This window comes from Xenopus laevis, chromosome 3L, assembly GCF_017654675.1.
Source record: "Xenopus laevis strain J_2021 chromosome 3L, Xenopus_laevis_v10.1, whole genome shotgun sequence".
Lineage (NCBI taxonomy): Eukaryota > Metazoa > Chordata > Amphibia > Anura > Pipidae > Xenopus > Xenopus laevis.
In genome coordinates this window covers 71459691-71487183 of record NC_054375.1, presented here as the reverse complement: position 1 = coordinate 71487183, position 27493 = coordinate 71459691, and the positions used below count along the sequence as shown (strand labels likewise).

Sequence of the window (27493 nt, the reverse complement as noted above, 5' to 3'; positions counted from 1 at the left end):
AAACTGTATCTTTATCTTGAAGGAGCTGGATATACTTAGTAGCCTAACTAATAGTAAACGCAGCATATAAATGTCTAATATCCATTTCCTCCTACCATAGACCTGCAGATCTCACTGCTGCCATAATGGCTATAGATCACACAATTTTTTTTTGTTTACTCCCATAGTGCTCTGAGATCACTAAATAACTTAAAAAAAAAGGATAAGCAAAACCAAAAGTTAAAAAAACCCTTCCCTACATAGACCCCCCCCCCCCCCCCAGCCTAAGTGTTACCCTGGGCAAATGCCCCATACTTTTTATTTATCCCTCGGTGCAGATTCAGGCATCGGAGTTCACAGGTGCCATCTTCAGCCGCTTTGGAGGGAGTGGATTCTATGTAGGTTAGGGGGGGTAGAGTTTTTTTTTTAACTTTTGGTTTTGCTTATCCTTTAATTGCCCTTCTATGTTTGAAGTTTAAACAATTGAAAATTCACTTCTATTGAATTTTCTTGTGTTGAAAAGCAGGCTACTTTGTAACACTCGCTCACTTCAGCATGTGCCATAGTCCTATATAGAGGTATTTATAGAGGTATTTTTCGGGGTATTGTTGCTTCTCAAAAAGTTGATAAGAATGCAGAGACTACTGGATTCTTTGTTGTCTGGAACCTCTGCAGCAATATCCTTTTCCCAGGGTGTTTACAAGAAAATAATCTCTAAAGAATGCAGTATCTGTTAACGAACAGTATTTGTGAGAGAAATTACATAAAGAAAAATAATGGGGGGCAATGGAACAGCTTGTTTTACTAATTTGGGATAGTTCCAAATCAGCCTCATTTCCTGCATGCACTTGTTTAAATTCTTGCCTTGCTTTATTACAAAAAGAATGGGAAGCAATTTGGGGTATCTGCAGTCAGAGACTCCAAAAATGTTGCGACTCGTAATAACTTTAAATACAGGCACTGAAAATAATCAAATCATATTAAAGAGCTTCTATGTCGGAGAACATGGCAAAGCCATTCTGCTTTTAAAGGAACAAAAAAATTAAAATGAAAGTGTTTATTATAATAAAAATATAATGTCCTTTTCCTTCGCACTGGTAAAATTGGTGTGTTTGCTTCAGCAACACCACCATTTAAAAGCTGAAAAAGAGAAAAAGCACAGGATACTCGGCAGATAACAGATAAGCTCTGTAGTATACAATGGGATCCTTCAAAACTTATCTGTTATCTACTGTCTATCCTGTGCTTGAATGGCTGCTCCCATGGCTACCTAGCAGTTTGTTTATATAAGCTATAGTTGTGTTTCTGAAGCAAATACACCAGTTTTACTAGTGCAGGGCAACAGTACATTATATTGTCATTCCTTTAAAACACTTTTTCATTTTTTGCTGTTACTGATCCTTTAAGAACAATACTTTAGTAATTTTGTATTTAACAGCTATTCTATGGCTATATGCCAAGTTCGATTAATATATATGTTGTTTTAAGTTTTCCAATTGTTTTTGGTCTATATAGTTTAACTTTGATTTTGGTTTATATTTTTGAGCTTTGGCAGTGATAAAATTCATTGTATGTTGTGTACAGTCATATGAAAGTTTGGGAACCCCACTTAATTCTTTGTAGTTTTGTTTATCATTGGCTGAGCTTTCAAAGTAGCAACTTCCTTTTACTATATAACATGCCTTATGGAAACCGTAGTATTTCAGCAGTGACATAAAGTTTATTGGAAAAAAGAAAATATGCAATATGCATCTTAACAAAATTAGACAGGTGCATAAATCTGGCCACCTCAACAGAGATATCACATCAATACTTAGTTGAGTCTCCTTTTGCAAATGTAACAGCCTCTAGACGCCTCCTATAGCATTTGATGAGTGTCTGGATTCTTGATGGCTGTATTTTTCACCATTCGCCCATACAAAATCTCTCCAGTTCAGTTAAATTTTATGGCTGCTTAGTACGGACAAATACAAAAGGGGGGGGGTTGTTGGAGCACTCACATTGCTAAGTAGAAATGTATATAAGTATAAGGGAAGTGCTACTGGCATAACCAAATGGGTCAGTGCACATTCCCTGGGCCCCTGTCTAAGTAATTCAGTATATATGCAAATGCATGTGTTCACAAAGACAGGGGTTTTTAGTTACAAAGTTATGATCATAAAGTTGAAAACCCACCATACCATGTCAAGGTAAACCCCATATGGCGGTCCCTAACTTGTTTACCTCCAGTCATAGTATTAAGGATCCTGTGCCTCTCTGCATAATAGTATTAGTTGAAGTAGAAGTCTGCTGAACCTTGTTTCTGTCTGAGGGCTAGATCCTCCCCCGCTGCTAACTTGCAGCTTTTAAGAGAGAGTGATTGCTTAAAAAAAGTATAATATGAAAATGGTAAAGACAAAGTAAAATTAAATATATAAGTGCATACTTAGAATGGACAGCCTGCTTCAAATCATGCCATGTCGATTTTCGATGATATTCGAGTCAGGGCACTTTTGACGGCCATTCCTGAATATTGTACTTCTCCCTCTGCATAAATGCCTTTGTATATTTCCAAGTGTGTTTAGGGTCATTGTCTTGTTGGAATATCCAACCCCTGAGTAACTTCAACTTTCTGACTGATGCTTGAACATTATCCTTTGTTGATATTGGGTTGAATTCACCTGAAAAATGTAATGAGAAAAGTAATATTATAAATGTATCGTCACATGTATTAACAGATGCACAACATTCCCTTTTAAATAAGGGTTTAAATTTTGCACCCAATAATGATTTTTCACTTTTTTCCACTATTTTAGATTTGAATAAGTTCACTAGGAAACTTACTTTAAAGAGATATTTTCACCGGCACATTGGAGGGCAGTCTGATTCCACATCTGTGGAGGCATTAGCACCTATTGAACACATCAGTGATGAACACATAGACACAGAAACAACACTTTCTCAAATTATTTCTCCTTCTTTATCTTTCTTTGAGCACTGCAACACTATAGACACTGATTTAGATAGAACTAGATACACAGATCTTCCCACCAATGTTATAAGGGTACACACCCCCTCTTCCTTTTACCCAGCCTCCAATAGAGGATACTATATAGACTTGTTTCAAAGACTTGTGGAACAAGACCTCATTACATTAGCCCAAAATATCAAAGATGGGTCCAGAAATAGAAAGGGGCATGATAATCTAAATAGAGCAGAACGTATGGCATTAAAACAGTTAAAGGATAACTTGGACATCATTATTAAAGATTCAGATAAGGGTGGTTCGGTAGTCATAATGAATCGTTTGGACTATTTTAAAGAATGTTCTAGACAACTGGATGATTGTGAAACATATGAACCCCTACAATGTAATCCGACTAGTGAGTACCAGACTTTATTGAAACAAATATTTCACTTTGGTGTAATTGCCAAAGTATTCAGTATAGACCAATCGAAGGACATAGTGGTTAATACCCCAAAGATACCGATTTTTCATATATTACCCAAGGTTCACAAAGGGTTAGAGAACATAAAAGGGAGACCGATTATCTCAGGCATAGATGGACTTAATGAAAAATTGTCAAATATAATTGATATAATGTTACAACCTATTGTCAAAGCCCTACCCTCATACCTAAGGGATACGGGACATTACTTGCAAATAGTACAAAATGTTGAATGGATGGGGAGCTATAGTTGGTTAACATTGGATGTAACTTCACTATATACTAGCATTGAACATACTATAGGATTGCGAGCAATTGAGTTCTGGTTGCGATATTCTGATCTATATGATGATATAACACAGGAATTTATTCTTATGAGTATTGAATATTTGCTCACTCACAATTTTTTCATGTTTGATGGGGTGTTCTACCTCCAGAGACGTGGCACCGCTATGGGGGCAAAATTTGCCCCAACCTATGCCAACCTCGTCATGGGTTGGTGGGAGCGGTGCCGCGTCTATGGATGTGGGAACCCCTACAGACATAGAATTATTACCTATCACCGTTTTATAGATGATTTAATATTTATTTGGAATGGCACCCAGGAAGATAGTGCCAAATTTTTGGAATATTGCAATCAGAATGAATTTAATCTACGCTTTACCCATTCTATCCACAATAAAGTGATTGATTTTTTAGACATCAAGTTGGAAGAAATGGAAACTGGCGAAATACGCTGTGACCTCTATGTAAAACCAATAGCTAGGAACACTCTATTAAGAGCTGATAGTTGCCATCCTCGTCCTGTTTTGGGGGGAATCCCGGTGGGACAATTCTTGCGACTTAGACGCATATGTACCACATGGGATACCTTTAACAAACAGGCGATGATACTTTGGGATAAATTGATCGAGAGAAAATATGATGTTACTGTAATAAAGAAAGCTTATGAAAGAGCAGTCAGTACCTCCAGGGAAGAACTCTTGTATCCAGTTAAATACCAGAACAACAAGAGTAGAACATTTAAAAACAAGAAAGGGAACAAAAAACAGAGTGGATCTAATTTATACTTTATTACCAAGTACAGCAACCAGGCCGACCAAATAAGGAGAATCATAAACAAGAGATTGGATGTCTTGAAGGTAGATCCCTTGTTAGATAGAGAAGTGCTGGGAGATTTAAAGTATGTATTCAAAAAGAGTAGGACCATTTCAAATGACTTGTCACCTAGTCTGTATCAACCTAAAAATAAACAGTTGCAAACGAATAAAAACTGGTTAGTGAAGCAAGGATCGTTCAAATGTGGTAAAAACAGATGCAAAGTGTGTAAACATATATTGGTTCAAAATTTCTTTAAGAGTACCACATCTGGGGAGATCTATCCCATAAGAAGTTATATAAACTGTGATTCAAGGGGACTTATTTACCTGGCGACCTGTAGTTGTGGTGCTCAATATGTGGGCAGAACGTACAGGTCACTGAAGGAGAGGGCAAGGGAACACCTTACACCCATTGATTTGGACAGAATGGAAGAAACAAATTTTTCAAATAAGCGCACATCTGCTGTTAGTAAACATATAATGTGTAGACATGGGGGTGATTATTCACACATTAAATTTCAGGGCATAGAACATGTCAAATTGGGACCACGTGGAGGTGATATCAAGAAAATAATTGACCAAAGGGAAATCTTTTGGATTTTCACTTTAAAGACTAGACATCCACATGGTCTCAATAATGACTGGGAAGTAACATGCTTTTTTCAGCCATAATGTTTCTTTGAGCCATAATGTGTCAGTAGTAACCGGATAATATGATGTCATAATAATTTAAGAGTGAATAACATCGCTGTTAGATAAGTGTAAAATCATTGTATGGTTTATATGATATTATGATAATATTGGCTGTGACCTATATGACTTGTAACAAGCGAAAAATCTTTCTATATTTTTTGCTTGTTTTGTTTTATATGTGAGATTCTTTTAATGAACACAGGTATATAAGGCACAGGATATCCTGTGACCTCACCTCTGATGAAGTGCCAGAAGGGGGCATGAAACGCGTCAGGTGATTCTACATGTCATAGGATAGGAGTACAACTGCTAAAGATGCCTGTCTGTTGTTTTAATTTCTTCAATAAAGCTGGACAGTGATTTTTATCCAAAGTGTGTGGATTGGCTTTCTCACCCACCTAACCCCCTACATTTGAATTCATCCGACCCTCGACTTTAACAAGGGCGCCAGTCCCTGAACTAGCCACACAGCCCCACAGCATGATGGAACCTCCACCAAATTTGTCAGTAGGTAGCAGGTGTTTTTCTTGAAATGCAGTGCTCTTCTTCCGCCATGTAAAGTACTTTTTGTTATGACCAAATAACTACATTTTTGTTTCTTCAGTCCAAAGCACTTTGTTCCAAAATGACTGTGGCTTCTCTGAATGAGCTTTTGCATACAGTAAGTGACTCTGTTTGTGGCGTGAGTGCAGAAAGGGCTTCTTTCTCATCATCCTGCCATACAGATGTTCTTTGTGCAAGTTGCACTGAATTGTAGAACGATGTACAGATACACCATCTGCAGCAAGATGTTCTTGCAGGTCTTTGGAGGTGATCTTTGGGTTGTCTGTAACCATTCTCACAATCCTCCACATATGCCGCTCCTGTATTTTTCTTGGCCTGTCAGACCTGGGTTTTACAGCAACTGTGCCTGTGGCCTTCCATTTCCTGATTACATTCATTACAGTTGAAACTGACAGTATAAACCTCTGAGAGAGCTTTTTGTAGCCTTCCCCTAAACCATGCTACTGAACAATCTTTGTTTGCAGATATTTTGAGAGTTGCTTTGAGGATCCCATGCTGTCACTCTTCAGAGGAGAGTCAAACTGAAGCACAACTTGCAATTGGTCACCTTACTGTAAATTCTTTATATAAACAAGCTGCTTTTTAGCCATGGGGGCAGCCATTCTAGCTGGAAAAAAAGGAGAAACGGCACAGGTTACCATAGGACCTCTGCCATTGACTTCTACATGACTTAAAAAGGTTTTAGATGTTTTTTTGAACTCAAGCTATTTTCAGGTTCAAGCTATTTTCAGGTTTGGGGCATAATAAATATTTAAAAAAAACAAAAATCTGAGGTTTGACTAAGAAATACCCCAAACTCAATTTTTTTTGGGAAAAATGAAACTTGACCTTTGATAAATAACCCCCAAATAATGCAGCTAGCTTTGCTGTCTTGAGGCAGCACTGAGGTTCTAGGTTCTACCCCAGCAAGTACAATAGCTACTCATAGTTCTTAAGTTCTCCTAGTGCTTGTGGTGTTATCCTAAAAAAACATACAGGCAGGTTAACGGACTACTGATAATTAATTCATCTTGGTGCGTGTGAATGTGATGGGGACCTTATAATTATGTCCCAACTCCATTGGGCTGGATGTAAACAATATGTAATCTCAATAAGAAGTGCTGTGTAATATAGTGGCGCTATATAAATATAGAATAATCACCTTTTTTGTTTTGAGCCTCTCCTACGTTTGTGATTATTTCCCTGCTGGGCAAGTTGTTAAAGGGTATGTAAAGTCAAAAAATAAAAGCTGATTTTCAGGTCCCCACTTAAAATCAAACTTATCTTCATAATACGTCCATTTAACCTGATTTTTTGCAGTGCATTCTCCCCCTCTCCACACTCCCTCTGATTTCTGTGTGCACAAATCTTTAGGCGGCCATGGGCCATGACATAAGCATCTCCTCTTCTAAAGACCCTATATAATGAGGAAAGCCATGTGCGTGGCTGTTTCTCACTAAGGTTAACCTTAGAAACAAGCATATGAAACAGTCCCACATTCTTTTTCCTGATGTTTAAAATACTCAAAACAGAGCTGATCGCTTACAAGTAGAAGTGCCCACAGTAATCTGGACATTCCGTGTACATTGCTTTGCAAAAGTAATCAGTATTTTCATTTCATGAATAGCAAATCCTGCACTGAAAGGAAGTGTTCTGTTTAAAATGAATATTTTGAGTTTTTGTGCTTTGAAATAAATATATTGCAGAGAAAAAAAATATAAATGTAGGATTTGCTATTCATTAAATGAGAATACAAATTACTGTTTGCAAGGTGCTGCAGATTAAGAACTATAACCGCAAATACTCTTAATTTGTAACAGCCAGAAACATTTGTTAAGTGTTGGTGACCTCTAGTGGTCATTTAAATCAATACCTTTTTAGAGTAGGCCTACATGTTATTCTTCTGAGTCTTGGTAAAATTTAACAAATCGGAATTAGACATATTATAGGGGTACTGACTGACTTACCATCACAGGACCTGATATCCTTGGGGTTGCATATATTCACTTTTTAATTAACTTAATTTTAAAGCTTTTCACATTTTAATTGCTTTACCCAGTGTTATAAATATAAGTGCCCAGTTGCTGGGTCTTTTTCTTTTTTTTCCCCTAACTTTGATCTTGTTACCCCACATGTAGCCAGCAAACATTCAACACTGAATAGATGAAACTGGAAGTGTAACATCTAGGGCCATAGTATGCTTTTTTTGTATCATAGATTTTAGTCTACTGCAATTAATGGGTTAAGGGCTATTAATCTTTACAGATAAAGGTACTTTTTTCCCTTTTTTTGGACCTGAAATACAGACTCTGTGAACCCATTAATGTTTAGGGAGCTGGTAGTAATCACTTGTAAGTTTCTGCTGAAAAATGGTGGTGTTCATTCCCCATAATTAGATATCTGCTCAACAGTCCTGAATATTGTGGCAATTATTTATTCTCTTAATATCCAAATGCTGTCACTTTTAACTACATGCCATAAATTCTACAACCTCATAATATAGTATAGTGTATTGTACAGAAAAGCAGGTTTTTGCCTTGCAATATCTGCCGCACAGTAGCTCTGCCCTGCTAATGGCAGTTATTTTTTACAGGTAAATACATGTCATAAAGGGAATTTATGCTAAGTAATGTTGGATGGCAAACTGCTTTGTGTGCTATCACCCTAAAGTTGGTAAAACTATTTGTTGTGGGTCCAAAGCAAACTAACCACGTTATGAATCTTCTTGCTTTCACAAGCAGAATTGGCTTTATCCATCCCCAATAACACAGGATCTGGGCTTTGTATTGGTCATTTGGGCTCCTATATGTATTGCCAGACTATCCGGTTATCCTTTTATTCTGCCATTATGTCCAAAAGGGTCGCTCTGCCCACTTCAACTTTAGAAAAAGCAGTGCTTCACGGCAGGGTCACGGATATGGGGACACACACACACACACACACACACACACACACACACACACACACACACACACACACACACACACACACACACACACACACACACACACACACACACACACACACACACACACACACACACACACACACACACACACACACACACACACACCTACACACACCTGTGTGCACAGTAAAAAGTTCCAAATATAATGAAGTCCAGCAACACTGAGATTTCTTGTAATTAAAATGAGTTTATAAGAAAGGGCATGTACAGCCAATATTTATATAAGCCAATATTTATATATATATATATATATATATACACTTTGAGAAAGGCCTTGAGGAGGCGGAAACGTCAATCCTGTGTAACTGATAAATTTATTTTTTCTATAAGACCTGTGAGTGCGGATCTTTCTACGGTTGTAAAAAGTAACAAAAATTACAGGACTTATAAAAAGTAACAAAAATTATTGCATGGGACTGACGTTTTGGCCTCCCTAAAGTCTTTCTCAAAGTAACAAACTGAACACAAAACCGCCTTAAATTTATGTAAAGGCAGGAAAAGACAGCTGGTACATGACACATGATCAGTATTACAATCACTAATAGTACGTATCACTTTAAATGTTTACATTATCAAAGGACTACACTTAAACACACACAAAAAACTGGACGATATATCCCCTATTTCAGCACTAAATTAAAAACAAGACATTTTGTAATCAAAAATGTTACAATAATGTCATAAACTAGAGAGTAAATAGCTCAATGTATCAATATACATAACTCCACTGGGCTATTGATCCATACTTAATTTGGTTATATGTTGAAAGTTCTGTGTTTCCCTATTCCTCATATCTATTCATGAAGAACTCTCTCTAAATTGTAATACCAGACTGCCAATGGTTAAACAATTACTGTCACTGATTTGACACACCTAATTTTATTTTGTTCTTTAGGGATGCACCTTTATATCACTAACATGTGAATGACTAAATGGAAATAGTATCGCACTATGTTTTTTTCCATCCTAACCTTCTTGCAGCAGTTATAGATAATTTATTGGCACTGCACCCAGACATATTTATCGAGAGTCCTGGCATGCTTTGGAGATATATATATATATATATATATATATATATATATATATATATATATATATATATATATATATATGTGTGTGTATATATATATATATATATATATATATATATTGAATAAAGTACCCCCTCTTGTAAAATATAAGGATATTATAAGTTACAGAGGAGTTTCATGACCATATAAAAACACGAGGCCGAAGGCCGAGTGTTTTTATACAGGTCATGGAACTCCGAGGTAACTTCTAATATCCTCATATTTTACAACTGGGGGTACTTTATTTATTATAATACACACGTCTCAGTGAGTCATGTGACAGAAATGACATCAGAACTCACCGTTTATAACTGATGACATCAGAACTCACCGTTTATAAGGATATAATTTACAGGATATTCATGGCTTTTGTGTATTATATATATATATATTAGATACATTTTGCTTTTGTACAGTCAAATGAAAAAAACATTCTGTAAGTACATGAATCGAGGTCTTGTGCAGTTTTGGAATTTGCTGTACTTGCAGTGTAACCTGATCTTTGTCTTTCAGAGCAGGATCTTGGCTCGAAAGATTTATGGAAAGGTATTAAAACTTTTTTTTTACAAGCGTTCTGTGTTCAGTTGGAGTATGCAGCATTTCCTGTGGGATGTGACACAAGAGCCTCTTTAAATATATTTTTTTATATGGTAAACCTCATTTTTTTAAGGCATAACTTTGTGTTTATTGATCAGCATATCCTGAACAGAAAGCCAGTCATTTTTAGAATTTGTTTGCTCTTTGGTGTTCTTTGGGAAAGGGCAGACCATTTTTTTTTTTAAAGTTTCCTTTAGATTGTTTATTGCTGGCATGGATAACTTAAAGGGGAAGCTTACTTGAATGTACCTTCTAGTATGAGGCTGCAAATCTGTGCCTGATAACTCCCTGCACGTATGTCTGTGATCTCCATAAGCTTCTTTCAAAGATGTTGGTTTTTGATAATCCATCCCTGAAACATGCAGAAGAGTTGATAATTAGCACCAGGCATGGAACATCATTTGCAGTGCTCTTCTTGTATTTTAAAGAGCAAAGCTATCAAAACAACTTACTATTATTAATCTTTCATTCTGTTCTTAAAACCACTTCCTGGACTACACTATCCCTTGCAGTGAGCTCACATTTTAATTTTCAGTACAACACAATTTCACTTTTTTCACAATTTTTTTATAATAATTTATGTTGATCTGAAAGTTATTAACTTTAAAATGTTACATTGTGAAGCAGCAGTTACAACCCCGTTTTAAAAAAAGCTGGGACACTGTGTAAAATGTAAAAAAAAAATACTAATGATTTGCAAATCATTTAAACCCTATATTGAATTGCAGATAGTACAAAAACTACATACTGAATGTTGAAACTGAGTAATTAAGTATATACTCATCTTAAATTTGATACCAGCAACTCGCTTTAAAAAAGTTAGGGAGAGGGACAACAAATGACTGGACTGGCTCTAGCCAGATTTAATGACGTCCCCTGTGTATTAGACCTTTCCTGTTGCAGTTATAATTCCTCAAAAAACTGTTCAGATAGCCGCAGTCGATTACTCTGGTGTAGAAAACGTCAATACCGCCCTGACCCCATGTGATTGACTTTGATGGTATCCACCACTGCAGACTGGGGGTAGATTTTAATCCTCAAATGTGCACATGTATTTTCTGGGCTAAAGTCCACCCTATGTTTGCAGTTGTCACATTGAATTCAATTGTGTTCTATTGTATAATGGTATAAAGTGCATTCCTTTTAAACATAAAATATGAAGATACCGATTTAATTAGATTTTTTTTAAATGGTTGATCATATAGAAGTGAACCTGGTGATTGTAAAAACTAGGCATGCAAATTCAGAATATGCTTTGGGTTTCTGCTAAATTGCCATAATTATCTGCATGATTTGTGGTTGCCTCTGACACTCCGATTTCCCCTACACTTCAGAAACCTTCTGACGGTTTTAAAATGTATCTTTGTGCATATAAATGTGAATTATTCCTTATAGAATAATCTCCACTGGGGCAAGAACTAATGTGAATGATGTGTAATTACTGTAAACACTGCTACAAAACATGTTGCCACTATATAGATAAAAATCTCAAATTTATCTGTATCAGGCCAGACTAAAGCCACATAATGTCATGTGACCTTTTTAAGCCCTGGACACATTTTTCAGAATTGATTTATGGGGACCCTTTGGCGGATCTGTCCAACTCATATGTGTCAAAATCTTCTAAATATCGGACAGGTTTGAAAATCTCATTGGGCAAAGCTCGAGTGGGCAATTCTTATGCAATGGTTCCCTGTAGGAATGTTTATAAAATCCAATCAAAGGCCCCTGGACCAACATGGGTGGGCACATCAGGCAATGATCTGGTCACCAAACAAGCAGGTCTTTAGGCTAATGTCACAATGGACTCATTCTCGGCATGTGGAAAAATGCAGGCCGAGAATCTGCCCCTACGCGAGCATTTGTTTTCTTCCTTGCCTGTACCCAGGACCTCTGCACTGCCGTGGGTGCAGGCAAATGCAGCTGATTTTAGCATGACCAGGCATAAGCATGCATTTTTGCGCCAAAATCAACTGCTTGTGCCTGCACCCGGGCTATCGAATTGGTTCCTGGCTTTGCTTTGGTCACACTCAAACAGTTTCTCTAAAAAAAAAAAAAAAAAGTCACCCCGCTGGCCCCAGCCTTATACATGTATAAAGTTATGCATTTCTCCCCCCAAATTCCACCTTATCCGCATATGATATAGTGACTACAAAAGGTCACAGTCTGAGTGATGACTTCCAGTGTTAACAGACTACAGATAAGAACTGTGTTGATTGGCAACTTTTCATAGGATGTGAAGGCTACGCCCTTCCCCTTCTGCCATGATACAAATGCACTGCTGATCAGATCCTCCAACCATGGAGGAGAAGTATGTTCAGTCTGGAAATTGGGGGCATTGAAACTAATCATACTGAAACTGTCAAAGCTTTAAAAAATAAATAAAAAAAAAGCTTTTGAAATGTGTATGAACTGTGGCAGCACATTTACTATTATTTATTTATATAGCGCCAGCATATTTTGCAGCACTGTAAAAAAATGACATTAATTACATACATATAACATATGGAGTTACATACATCACAACCAACACGGTACAAAAGGTGAGGAAGGCCCTGTGCAAAAGAGCTTACAAATAAACATATAAACCTTTTACACTAAGTCAGCAAGAAACTGCAGAAAAAAAACAAAGGAAGCAATTGCCTTTCTTATCTCACAATCAATCTGACTTAGGTCATAGCTTTTCTGCTCCCAGCCATATAGCTACTGATTACTTACATTGTTTCTCAGATGTGTAGTACATTTACAGAGAAAATCCAAGTAGTCCTTTAGATTTGTAATTTCTCTTTATGGCGGCCATATACTAGCCTCTCTGTGGTATCCAACCAATCATCTGCAATCTACTATTGAAACAGACCCCAACCTGATGTGCATGTCCAGGTGGTCATCGTCTAATAATTCGAAAAAGTCGAGTTTTGCAGCGAAAACTGAGAAAAAACTCGATTTTTCGAAGCATCAATCTTACAATTGATTTGACGTTCAATTTTGACGTGGTTTTATCGCTATAATTTTTTCAAGAACAATTATTGATAAACTAGTTAATATCGTAGAAAGGAGCTTGGTCTGATTTGTTTTCCATAAGAATTTGATTAATTTGAGTTTTAGTAAATGTGCCCATTACTCACTGTACTTTGTATTTATTATTTAATTTTGTATTTATTATTGTAATGACCCCCTGTTTGATCTATAAATGTATTGTTCACTGCTGTACAGTGCTGCATTCTCAAGTAGTGCTATATAAATAACATACATGCATATACACTTATGGCCTGTTACAGTAACGTAATGGGAAATTGCTCAGGCAGCTATTTGATTTCCAGCAGCATTCAAAATAATGAAACATGAACTGATTCAAGGAATTGTATAGATATGACCAAGTTAAAGATGAGCTTATTGTGCAAATACACAAAATGCATGGAGTTATTGATAGAAGGATAATAGATATATGGTAAGTACTATAGTTGGTTATTGGCTCTGATTATTAGAAATAAATGTTACCACCACACCTAGCGTACTACACATAAAAAAAAAAGCCAATTAAGAAGGCTTAAATAATAGAGGAAGACTGTTTAGCAGTAGTTTCATAAAGTGTTGGGTGTAGTGATTATACCTTGAGTTTCATTAGCCATATTCTGGTATTGCACCTCTTCCCATAACTGGGTGCAGCCTGGTAGCCACAGTCAGTCTTGTCTGACAGAGGGCTTATGTAACATATTAATATCTGCATTCTTTACAGACACGATAAAAAGATTCAATTGGTAGTCATCTGGAAAAAACTCTTTGGAGAGTCGTCGGCGGACTTAACAAATTACAGTACATGACCACTAGCTGTCACTAAAGCCTTGAAGTTACTATTCTGCAAATGTTTTCAATGTAAAGTGATTAATTCCCTTACCTACCTTATGACTTCTTCACTGAAAACAGCTGGCATATATTTAACTGTATAGTACAATAAATCACAATGGATTTTTCACCCCTATATGGCACTGTAGCCCTTGCTCAGACTTTGAAATATGTTTGCTTAGAACCAGCTCACATTACCCAGGGCTAGCTCACTTACAGGGCATACAATAGATTAGACTAAATAGGCCTGTTCTGTCAACTATTCAGGCTGACTACAGCTTCCCCAGTTTAAATACTATAAACCTTCTCCTGTAATAAAACTTTGTGAGGGCCAATTGACACATGAAGGCTGCCCTTTGTTTGCAGTTCACTAGAGGGTCACTAGAGCCAGGTGCATTTTATTTCTGTGTTTAGAGTATGATATTGAGCTTTGTTCATTAAACACAGTCAACAGTAGGTTAGTGGAGATCCGGTGAGCAAAGTAAATTAGTCATTTGTTTCCCACCTAGTAGTGTGTAGCTACGATGGTGGCCTTTCTTGGCAGGGCTGTGTGATACCATCACTTGCAGGCTTGCTTGTTGGAATATTGTCTTATTACTTAGGAAATTACTTAGGAATAAGATCCAGCAGAAGTTGTGTTGGATGATTGCCTTATTACATAGTTAGACCAAACAGATATAATCCCAGATATTCCTTAGTATGCAATTACTTCTTGTTTTGATTTGTATTGCACTGATTCATTAGCAAGTGTGTTTGTGTTAGGGTGGTGGCAAGTGGGGAGATTTAGTCGTCTGTGATAAATCATCACTACCACAGGCAACTATTCTCACCAAAATGCCTTCCCACCGGCAAGAATGAGAATAGCCCATGGGATGGCAAAAGCGCTGCTTCGGTTTACCAAAGTCACAGGAAGTTTCTTTGTGAGGCAACTTTGGAAAAACGAAGCAACGCTAATGCAATCCCGCCAGCGATTCACATTCTTGCGGGTGGGAAGACATTTCAGGGAGATTAGTCACCCACAGTAACGAAGATTTATCGCAGGCGTCTAAATCTCCCAATGTGCCACCACCCTTATATAGGTAAGACTTGTTAGGCCACTAACATGTTTTTTAAATGGTGAACTGCTGATATTCATTGCAAAGTTACACCAGCTTCCAGGAACATGAAACAAAGTCTATGCAATTCCTGCACAAACCTAGTGTCAGGGCCGGAACTAGGGGTAGGCAGAAGAGGCACCTGCCTAGGGCGCAACGAAAGGGGGGCGCTGGGCAGGTACCTGACTTTTGCCTACCCCTAGTCCATGTTCGCTGCTCCTCCCACTCCTCTGGCACTCGTCCCCGCCTCCCACCCTCAAGCGCTTTACCCCGCCTCCCTCCCCTCCCCTCAGTCACTTTCCCCACCTCTCACCTCTCCCCTCCGTTGGTTTCCTCCATCCCCTCCAGTGCTCTAACACCCTCCCCTCCGGCGTTCTGCGCATGTGTGCGCACAATGTGTTCAGGAGAGCGCGGAGAAGAGCACAGAGGGGGCGCGGTGGCTGCCCGGGTCGCCTAGGGCACCCGGTCGGCTTGGCCCGCCACTGCCTAGTGTCTGCGTCTACTCCACTGTTACCTCCTTAACCGGTAGTTAAAGGTACAATTTGTTTCAAATTTGGCCAAGGGAAAATTTAGAATGTGGTATTTTTCTCCTATATTCTGCTATATTTTACAGTAAATTCCAGTAAATTGGCTTAAAGTATCTATGGAAAATAAAATGGACACCTTTTTAAAAATAGATATATTTCTGTTGAGTTCTTTAAATAGACAAGACTGGCTTATTTCAAAGCAGCAAACGTCAAAAATTTGTTGCAAAGAAAATTATTGCTTCTAGATTGTAAGCTCTTTTGGGAAGGGCTGTTTTTATTTCTTCTATTGGTGCCTTAAATAACTGATTAGCTATTTAGGTGACTTTATGTGGTGTACAGATAGCTTACTTTGTTTTTCTGTTTTGTGTTGTTTATGCTGCAGGAAGTAATTAACAGGTGTGTTTATTTTAGGTATCCTCAAACATGGTTTCATTCGCATATCAGATGTGTCATACTTTAGAGGTCACAGAAAAGGCTTAAATGATCCATTCTCTTTGTCTCTGATAAGGATAGTGTTGCCTCTTCAATTGCAGTTATACCCATCCTATGATTTTCATAGCATTTGTTTGATAAGAAATGAGAAGTCTTTTTATAGTGCTGGTACGTTGGTGCTAAATATGCTAGCATTGTATATAATGGTGCATCTGAAAACTGCCCAACGTTATCAGGTCATTTAGGGCCATCTTAAAGGACAAGAAAACCCACAAAACCTTAACTTTACCAAATAGCTGTCTACCCTAGCTCCTTGGCAAATGCCACTATTTAGCACAAAATATTGACGCATGAGGAAAATGGTCCTCTCTGATTGCAGCTGCCATATTACTTCTGGTGATGTCAATCATTCCAGCCTATCCTGATCCCACAATCCTCACAATAAAGGAGCTTACAATGTGGTGAATTTGTAGCAGACTTTCTGTGCATGGGTTGGTCTTTGTTTGACTCCAGACCACTCACATCCCTGTAACTGACCTGGATTGCTCTGATGCTGCTGGGGAAAATAAGGATATTTGGAATAATTAATAAGCACATATACTCTCTTTTTAATATAACTAACAGATGGCCATACTCATTGTTGGGGTTTCCGTGTCCTTTAAAATGTGGGGTTGCAAGGGCAATAAGTGGTTTGATAGTTTTAAAGGGATTATTAAAAAGGAAATTCACCATAAACTGTTTTCACTCTCCTTGACATCCATCGTAACATTCTGTACATGTTAAATCTTTTAATTTAATACATCGTTGTATTGTGATGACCTTATAATTTAGGTATTCCTCTTTCAGAGAAAGCAAAGATGGCTACAGGAAAAAGGCATACTACCAGCCTGTCTGTCCCAGAGACCGCTCACCGCAAAGAAGAGACTCTCCTTTTGTCCGGGACTCTCCTGTTACTCGAAAGGATTCTCCACATAGTAGATCCGGTTCCAGTGTTAGCAGCAGAAGCTACTCACCAGACAGAGGGAAAACCTACCCTTCCCACCAACACAGAAGAAGTAGGTACTTTGTGCTTTATTACTGACTTCATGGCCAGTTCATTACAGTCTAAATTGTGGGCATACAGACTTTACCAATGTAGGGCTGTTATTAAATGCTATAAAAATGAAAGGGTTACATTTGTGAAGACATTTTCTATGATGCCATCTCCCCTTGCACAATGTTATCAACTTTCAGTTTGTTACTGCATACCATTGTCTCCTTGTTTCCCATATGTATACAACGGTCACTTTCTCATTTTCCAGATGACATCCCTGGGGAAGCCACATTTATATACTAACTACTTTACTATCCAGTCATATCTTAGGGCACTTTGTTACCCGTATGACCCTTTCAAAGGCAATTTTGTAATCAGCTTGGCTACCAGTGTAATCACATTATCATCATATAGATTTTCAGGGTATTTAGTACTAAACCTAGTAATATTATAACTTAGAAATCTGAAAGGATTTAAATGCAAATTTAGACTCCATTGGACACTAAGGTCTGTGCTTGCAATTCAGAAAAACTTTAGCTGGGATTGTCTGAAATCACAACACTGCATTTTCTAGATTTATCTTTGACCTTCCTACTGTGTTTTCTAGCATGGAAAAGTAAAAAAAAAAAAACCTTCGGAATTGAAATGGTTCAAAATAAAACCATCAAGCGGAAACGTCTCCTGTATATTCAAACATATTTATTATAAAAGGGCCAAAATTGTTTGTGACTTTAAGCAGCTTAGTGGAAAGATAATGCAGAACAAACATAGTTCCTGAAAAAACTAAATTTTTGTGCACTACTATTACTACTACTACTACTATTGTTATTATTACTACTATTCTGTTACTACTATTACAATTACTACTACTATTACTGCTGTGAAAAAAGAACATAGAATAATGTACCGAGTTTTTTATGAATTTGGTTTTTCTTGTTGAGCTCGTTGCTTTCATGGGCGTCCACAGAAATTTTTCCAGGGGGGGGGCATGAGGGGCCCGCATTACCTTACCCCTTGTCAAGAATGCGACAGCAAAATTTGCTACAGAGGCAGCCAGCAAGTGTACAAGTTAGTGGCCCCTGTCGGGCCTACGGAGCAGTTTTAGGGGAGGAAGGTATGAACGTAGCGGTACCAATAGCTATCCCAACTAAGCTCCTTCACAAACTGTTGAACTACATCTCCCACCCACCAGCCGCTGTGTCTGACATGCTGGGAAATGTAGTGCAGAGATATTAAAAGCCCCAAGTGACATTTACCCCATGCCATATGTAGCACCATGTTGCCTGCGCCAAGCCCCTGGGCCGCTCCGGGCATTACCTGGTGCAGCATCAGGGCTGCTAGGATGCTGAGGGCAGTTGGTAGCAGGAAGGGCACTTTCTGGCACATGGTGCTGCTTTGGGGGTAGCGGGGAGCGATGGCTTGGACTGCCGATAAATGATGAGTTTTGTGAGTATCGCTGCAGCAGATGCTGCAGGTAAAGCTGAGGAGATTGAATGAAGAGCCCTCCGTGCCTATTAGCCCCTGGTAGAGTTCCGTCTCACAGCACTTTCACGAAAGATGCAGTTTGCGCCGGGCGGCAATCGCTTGCACGGCCCCACCCACTCTCCTCCTCCTGTCACTATCTCCACACACAGTTTGCTTTATATAAAAAGGATAAATCCAGGGGGGGGGGCCCTATCTGCGGATGCCCATGGTTGCTTTCAGTGCTTCCTTTCTCCCTGTAATAGTGGAACAAAATGACCATAACCCTCAAAGTTTAAGGCACATTGAGTATTATGGGTTTTGTCTTGGCAACATTTTCAGTTTTCTGAGACAAATATGTCATGTCAGGAAGCTCACCAAAAATTGTGTTAGATTTATTACTACTTTCGTGTGACATGGAATGGTCAGGCCTAGTTAACCTCCTGGCTATATTTGTATTTCTACTATTTTACAGAACTATGCAATATATATCTGTGTATGTGTATATAATATAACATTATAGTTGCTTAAAAGGGTTGTTTACCTTACAAACACTTTTTTCAGTTTAGATGGTTTCAGATTTTTCAACAGAAATAGATTTTTTCCAATTGCTTTCTATCTTTGTAAAGTTTAAGGTTCCTCCCTCTGGTGTTTGAGTCTGGCAGCTCAGTGATTCAGGTGCAGAACTGTTACAATTTGCTGCATTAGTTGATACATTTAATAGACACATTTCTCAGCAGTATCTGTGGAACATTGGCAACTATTGCCTTTAAAGAAACTGAGGAAACTTTACGGTTTAATATTAGAAAAACAGTCACAAACAGAAGCTGATTGAAAAAGTCTTTATTTGTGAATTATCTAAAAAAAAAATTTGTGCTTTGATTTAATCAGATCACAGAAAAAGTCTTTAAAATTTAGTGTAAACCCAAATTGCTCTAATTTTTCTGGCTTTTTTCCTGGATTGCTTGAATTTCAGCTAAAGCCAGCGCAGCCCACAAAAACTTCAAATTGAGATAGTTGCCTCTCCCATTGACTTATACAGGACCTTGACGGGTCTTGCATGGTGATTTTTGGATTCTGGCTTTTTGCAGCATTGGTGTATATATTGGTGTCGAAAAAAAAAAAATTCTCAAAAAATTAGTTTTCTAGTGAAAAAAAATTAGATTTTTTTCGTGATTTCATAATTTGACCTTTAATAAATAAACCCTTTAATCTATAAGGTGATAAAGAAAACTGATAACTGGTCATAAGACTTCATAGTCATTCTGTGCAGTTGTTTAGTTTAAAAAGTTGGACATATTTCCCAGGAACAAAACTTTTTAGGCAATGGATCCAAACAATTTTATTTATTTATTTTTTTTGGCAACTATGAAGAAAGGAGACAGTCATGCAATACACCTCCCAATTCAAGCACAGTTGTGACTACAACAGTTAAACAATTCAAGTGAAAATGTTTTAAGCAGTGTTCAGACTAATGAAAGATTACACATTCTTTAAGGCAAGGATACAAAATATATATTGTGGTGATAGTCTTAATAAAGAACTGGAGGCTCAGTATATCAGGATGAACAAGCTTTGAAATGATGGCTTGTTGTTCTTCAGCATGTTTATGGCTTGGAAGTAGTTTAAAATGCTTTTGACCAAAGTCTAAATGCGTTACCATTTGTTGCAGTTTTATTTCATGAAGCATTCAAAACAGTTGTAATGAGGAAAAACACATTATCCCATAATTAAGTTGTTTCATCTTCTATTAGTGCAGCGTTTTACCTCTTTAAATAGGGTGAAATTATCAGCACTGCTTTTCAGAGCCTAGGGTCGTTGTTGGGCTCTTTTTAAAATGTTTGTTTTAAAGAATCTAGAAAAGCAAAGTGAGCCATCGTTTTCTGAAGACGTTTATCATTTATTTGCCAGATTATCCCACAGGGAAATAAAGCTACTCCTTATTTGGTCCTTACAAGGTAAATAATAAGATTACCACCCCCATCCCTACCCCCTTTATTGTGACTGTTTTGTTAGCAGGAGTCCATTATTCAGGGAAATGATTTGTGCACTGGAAATGTAATTCTTTACCTGGCAAGGAACTTAAATGGGATGGAGACCTTCAGTTCCTGTTTGCACTGTTTAGCACCCAAAAAGATTGCTCGGCACAAGCTGAACTCATGCCTAACATGGGAGTACACAGTCCTTCTAATAAGTGAAATAACTAGAAGTTAATAGAATTCTGGAACCCTAATGCAAAATCCTTTTAGGGCCCCAAATCCTTCAGTAAGGAAGCATATTGTAAAAGACTATATCGAAAATGCACGTAAGTTAGGACCTCACTAGTACCCTTACAATACTACTCCTTCTATTGCATGCCTTTACTTTATACAGTGTCACTGTTATCACTCGCCAAAGCAAAAAAAGAAAAATCAATTTTGGTTTGTGTTAAAATTATGGCATATTGTAATATTATTTATTTAATATAGTAAATCAGGTGATGTCTGATCAAGTACCCACCTTATTTGCAATAGTATTCGGAAGAGAAGGAACTGTATTTGTGTTGTCTGCCGAAATGCTGCTTGATCCTTTTTATAATACATGTAAATACACTTTCCTTTGGTGTGTGCATGATATGTGTCCATGGTTTGTTTTAGTACTCTTTGTTTTTGGTTTTTAGTTGTTCCATGCAAATTATGTAGTGACTAAAATACCTGCAAGATAGAGATACTTAGAAATTCAAATTACATGGTTGTTTCCCCAGACTCCATGCTGAAATCAGGAAATTTTAACAATTTAATTTACTTTTTTAGCAAAGGAAACCTCGAAAATGTAATTAGCCATAGCCTGTGCTCTTATTTTACTTTATTTAGTCAGCGATGAATGATTCCTAAAGACATTCAGGCTTGTTAAACTACTCTTGAGGAATATTATAACTAGTCAGATTCTAGGTTGTACTCAAAGTTTGTATTCATTGTAATGCGTAAAATTGTTTCTTTTAAAATTGCACTATGTTCTATCCCCAGGCAAAGAGCGGTCAAGTACTCATCCTCCAGCAGTATCCCCGACAAGTTCTGCTGCAATTCCTCCTACAAAGGTACAGTTCTCTTCCTGTTTTCGGCTGTTGCACTGAATGCAAAACCTTAATAAAAATATCTGTCGGAAGACCAAGCTGAATCCTTATTAGAACCTGAAATTTGATACTACCCTCAATTTTTATTATACAGTCAAAGAAATTTCTACAATTGGTTCACCACTATAGACACTTTCATGGGGATATTCCCTTGTTATGACATCTACAGCCAGTATATTGTGTCATTGGCTTTCCTTACATATTCTCGAGTGCAACAAATGCTGTGGCCACCCTGGGTGACAATATGCAATTGGTTTTCATGTTTTATTTTTTATGGTTTTTGAGTTATTTAGCTTCTTATTCAGCAGCTCTCCAGTTTGAAATTTCAGCTATATGGTTGCTAAGGTCCAAATTACCCTAGCAACCATTCACTGAACAGTGAATGAACAGGAGTAGGGTCTGAATAAAAAGATAAATAATCAAAAGTAACAATGCATTTGTAGCCTTACAGAGCATTTGTTTTTAGATTGGGTTGGTGACCCCTATTTAAAAGCTGGAAACATTAAAAAAATATATAATTAAACTATAAAAATGAATAAGGAAGATTCAATTGAAAAGCTGCTAAGAATCAGCCATTCTATAACATACTAAAAGTCAACTTGGGTAAGTTGAGCCACCCGTTTAATTTTAGTCAGTGCTTTCACTGCCCTTTAAATGTTCTACTTTCTTGTGTTTAAATTAATACTGCTGTGCTGCAAAGGCTAACGCGATGCCTCGGGTTATCTTTCAATACAAATTGTAGCTCGGCAATAGCTAGTAACACAGATTAACCAGTTATTATACAGAGATGAACTACCCGCTCTACGGCTTCCACCTGAAAATCATAGCTGCAACATTTCTGCACCGCTGTTTCTAGATCTCAAAGGTTAATCTTTTAGCATGTTTGTTAACCACATTTGTTGTTTTTCCCATGGAAATGTGCTGCTACATGTGCTATATTTTCACCAGTATAAACAAAACTGTGCATACACATAGTAAATTCAAAGATATATTTCCAGTCAATTCTCAAAGTTAAAAAATCACTTTTTATTCATCATAAATATTAAAAAAGTAGGCATACAGACCAACCGATACTCCGCCCGGGGCGGAGTATCGGTTGGTCTGTATGCCTACTTTTTTAATATTTATGATGAATAAAAAGTGATTTTTTAACTTTGAGAATTGACTGGAAATATATCTTTGAATTTTTGAATTGAGTGCCCTTTGGAGTTGGGGGCTATATTCCAGCACTTGACCCTTTTTGACAGGCCTATATAGACTGCAGCAGTTGAGTAGTAAAGTTTTTTTGCATACACATAGTAAGACATGTTGTTTTTACTCTCTACAGGGTGCAGAATTAGATAAAAGTTGCCGACTGTCTGACCCAATTTTTATGGAGGCTGCTTGTAAATGGGTTGCTGAGAGAATGGAGAAGGTCACTGAATGCAAATTGCAAGATGGTACAGAAGAGCATGTAAGTATATTTCATTTTAATTATTTCATATTCTCGCTGTTACCTTTGCTCTGTTTATGGGCATCATAAAGTATATTTTAACCTTGTGTTGTCTACATAATTTAATTTACTCCATACTGAATGCTTGGGGCTAACACCCAAGATCTCTTGGTCATCTTTTGGCTGCTGTTTTACTTGACTTGTCAATGACCTCAAAAGCAGAGGAAAGTCCCAAACTTGTAACAAATGGCTTTGGTTGTCAAATGGTTTTATGACATTCACACATGAGCAGATTTTCTCAGGAGCCATCCTTTTTTTTTTTTTTTTTTTTTTTTTTCGAAGTTGTAACACTTTGGTCAGTTCAGTCTTCAGTAGCGTCTTTGAGACATCAGTGTTGAATGCTCTTTGGCTAAGCCTAATGTCCTACTACCAGTTCTTCTAATAAAGTTCTACCTAGCTCTTACTAGGTCAACATATGAAAGTTCTCACCAATTTTTTATCATAAATATTGAACTAACATTATCACTTATAGTACATTTCTAGTTACCTACCCATTCTCATCCAATGACAGGCAAGAACATGCATGTTATTGAGTTGCCACATGTTCTAGTTGGTGTAGTTTGTGATGACTGCATAGATTAGCACAAAGTTGCCAGGTTGAGTTTGCTGGTATCCAATGGAATGCAAATAATGTTTTGTAATTGTATGTTCTATACAAGGCTGGGTCATCTTCTGCACTGCATGGAGACCAAATTGCAGAGTTAGAGGCAAATGTTTCTGGGAATTCTGAATTCCATGATGCAAATCCACATACCAGCCGTTCAAGAGCAATTGCAGCAAAGACAAAAGAAATCGAAGAGGTAAGACTTGCAAAGTTGCCCTGGATACAAAATATCCAAGCTCCTAGAAATCACTCATTGAAAAAACAAAATGCACCAGTTCTGCTGATTTCATAATCCTCTCAGACTGCCCTTCCTAAATTCTTAGTTAGATGTCCCTCTCACCTGACTCTTTTGTAGCCATTCTCATCAGTTTTGTAGTCATTCTCAACATGTTTTTTTCGTTCCTGTTATCAAGTGTAGCCTTTTTTAACCTGCCTTTCCTAGAGACTTCAATAGCCTCTCTCTCCTTTTGCAGATCTTCACACAACACCCCTCCCCCGATATGTGCACTTAGCCTCTCCATATCACCTTCATCCTAGCTGTTATCATTTTATCCTCCAAACTGTATGCTTGCATTTATTCCTTAAATACCTCCTTATTGTATTTCAGACCCATGTTTCCCTAGTAAAAATCTCTAGTATTCCCTGGATTATTGCAGTCTCTTCAAAACACACACCACCTACCTCCATGTGTATATTTGATCCCTGCTCTTAACAGCTCTCTAACCCCAGTTCATATCTTCCTCTGCTTGACACACCACCACTGCTGTATTTTTATCCTAAACACCTTTACAAAGTGCACTGTCCTCTACATTTATGTCCCTTCAACAGCAATATCTGTGCATTCTGTACTGTGACCTTACAGCAAGATAGGTTGCCCTCAATTCAGCACCTAGCATCTAAAGTCACAGTTGTGATATTACTCTTAAATAACTAAATGTATATTGATCAAGTATACAATATGTTTATAAGTGCTGGGAGTTGTTCTCCATTACCAAAGACTAAGGGGCAGATTCATCAATGGTTGAATAGTAAATTAGAATTCCGATTTTCGAGTGTCAAAATTCACACATTTGAAATTGAATCCCCCTATTCAAATGTTAATTTGAATGGGAGAGTTATCACACCTCAACCATAGAAACAGTCCTAACTTGAATATTCGCCACCTAAAACCTGCCGAGTTCATGTACAAGTCAAGGGCAGAAGTCCGTTTGAGATGTTAATAGCCTTTCTGACATTCAAGTTTTTTTTTCAGGAGAAAAACTAAATTCTTAAGAATCGGATACTATTCGAATACTAATAGAATAGATTCTAATGTGATTTGAATTTTCGGTTGGAACCATTAGATCGAGTATTAGTCATTTGAATTTTTTCTTAAATAACCTCCCAGTCGAATTGTTAAAAAATATTCACATGAATTCGAAATTCGACTTTTGATAAATAAATGTGCCTCCCCATGATTGCAATATAAAGTGTCGGGGGGGGGGGCTATTAAAGCTGAGTGAAATGTTGATAAAGGTATTTCAGTTGTTAATAGGTTTTCTTTAATGTTTCCTGGAAACTGGTATACATTTTAATACACTAATTGTAAATCCTTTCAAAGGTTCTGGATTTTTATGCATTTTATGGGTGAATGAAAGTAACAGTGAATATATAATTTTTCTTTATTTGCAAATGGTGGGTAATGGGGTTTTGTTTGACATTGATATATACGTGTTTTGCTTGAAAACCTACATTTTAGGTTACCATATTAAAAGAATAGATTGAGTTGTATGGTTTTTAATATTATGGGTCTAATAGGTTAGCGAAAGGATTACTAGGATTCAGATTACCATTAAATAAACACATTTATTGGACGAGTTAAGACGTATTTTATGTGTTTCTGCACTTAAAAATAACTTATGTTTGGAATCATAACCTCTCAAATATTTAAAGCTTTCTACAATTCAACATAACATTTTGTGGGATGTGCAAGCAGTTTCACATATTGGGCATCCCTACATTACAGCTATGTACAAGTAAATGTATCTGTAGTTTATAGGGGATTGATATGAATTAAAATCTATCTGAAACCAATTAGTAAAATGAGTAATCTATAGGAATAGTCAATCCTTCCAAACTATGGAATGGTAAAGGTGGCCATGGTTGTCTGTGTGGCAGAAGACGAGACAACCGATATCTGCAAAAGAATCAGCTGGTTCATTCATCGACCAAAACAGAAAATTTTGATTGCGTCCCAACATCGGACAGGGTTTACTGCTGAATCCCCAGATGGAGGTAGATTTCTATTGTTTCTACCTGTATATCTGACGATTCAGCTCTTAACGTTTGTAATTAAAAGGAACAAACTTTCCTGTGATCAATGGTTGCAGGAAAGATCATAATTGTTACGTGTATGCTTTTAATTACTGGATTACTTCATCTAGTAGATCATCCCATGAATAAACATTCATACAATCAGTGGCAGTTTTTCTGCAAGCTATGGAAAGCTGTTCTCTTGCAGGTTAATTCACACAAATATTCCCTGTGCTTTATTCTGTGTAAGAAAAGAGAATGGGTGTCTTCTATTTAGACATAGTAATGCCTTCCATCATATGAGCTCTATATCTGTGCAAATGAAACTTAAAATCTCTCTATTATACATTTCTGTTGCTGATTCTTTACAATAGATAACTGTTATGGCTACAGAATTAATTTTTAGATACCAACTACAAGTATGGGACCTGTTATCCAGAATTCTCAGGACCTGGGGTTTTCAGGATAAGAGGATCTTTCTGTAATTTGGATCCCCCATAACTTAGTCTAATAAAATACAATTTAAACATTAATTAAGCCTAATTGGATGGCTTTGCCTCCAATAAGTATTAAAAATATCTTGGTTGGGATTAGATACAATGTACTCTGATTATTTTAAGACATTTTTGGGAACAAAAGAAAAGATTTTCGGTTTTATGTCAGATATTGTCATGTATTTCTTTTTATTTTTGTAGAAGTGAGTTCATGCTGAACAATGCACACTCTTCATCTCTCCATACAGTACTTACAGTTACATAGAACCCAAAGTCATCATCTTAGCGACAACCTTTACATTTGGTTACTTTGGTCATAATAAAAAGGACAGGGCTGATCTAAAGATGTTGGGGGTGTAACTGTAGGTGCCTTTGGGGAATTTAAAGCTCTGTAGGATAGCAAAGTTTCTTCCATTGAAGTGGACCTCATAATCTGTTAATTCATATGCTTTCCCCCCTGTTATTTAAAGAGAGGCTGTTTCCTACACATGTTTAGTAAATTATTATAAATGAATTTAATGCTGACCGTTATAGGTTTGTGAATGGATAAAAAGATTCTTCAGAGCTGCCACAATACAAAATGAATAAATAATGTATGAGTCACCAGCTTTTACTTCTGATTAGCAGCGTGCCAAGTTTGTTCTATTGCGACGCGTTTGTACTTGTGTATAGATTTGCTTGCGTACAGCTGAGCATTGCCAGAAGTGGATGATAAATCGGTCTCAAATAGT

General features: G+C 37.2%; 1 protein-coding gene across 8 annotated transcripts in view; it reads left to right on the top strand.

Annotated features, from left to right (window-relative positions):
- Nucleotides 1-27493, top strand: part of pphln1.L (periphilin 1 L homeolog) — a 57683-nt gene that overhangs the window by 12941 nt on the left and 17249 nt on the right. For 6 of the 8 annotated variants that reach the window (XM_018251128.2, XM_041585192.1, XM_041585193.1 and 3 more), the window contains 5 exons: nt 10295-10327; nt 17121-17329; nt 21774-21844; nt 23208-23333; nt 24032-24172. In XM_018251128.2, the coding sequence (XP_018106617.1) occupies nt 10295-10327; nt 17121-17329; nt 21774-21844; nt 23208-23333; nt 24032-24172 (580 nt within the window). 8 annotated transcript variants of the gene reach the window in all.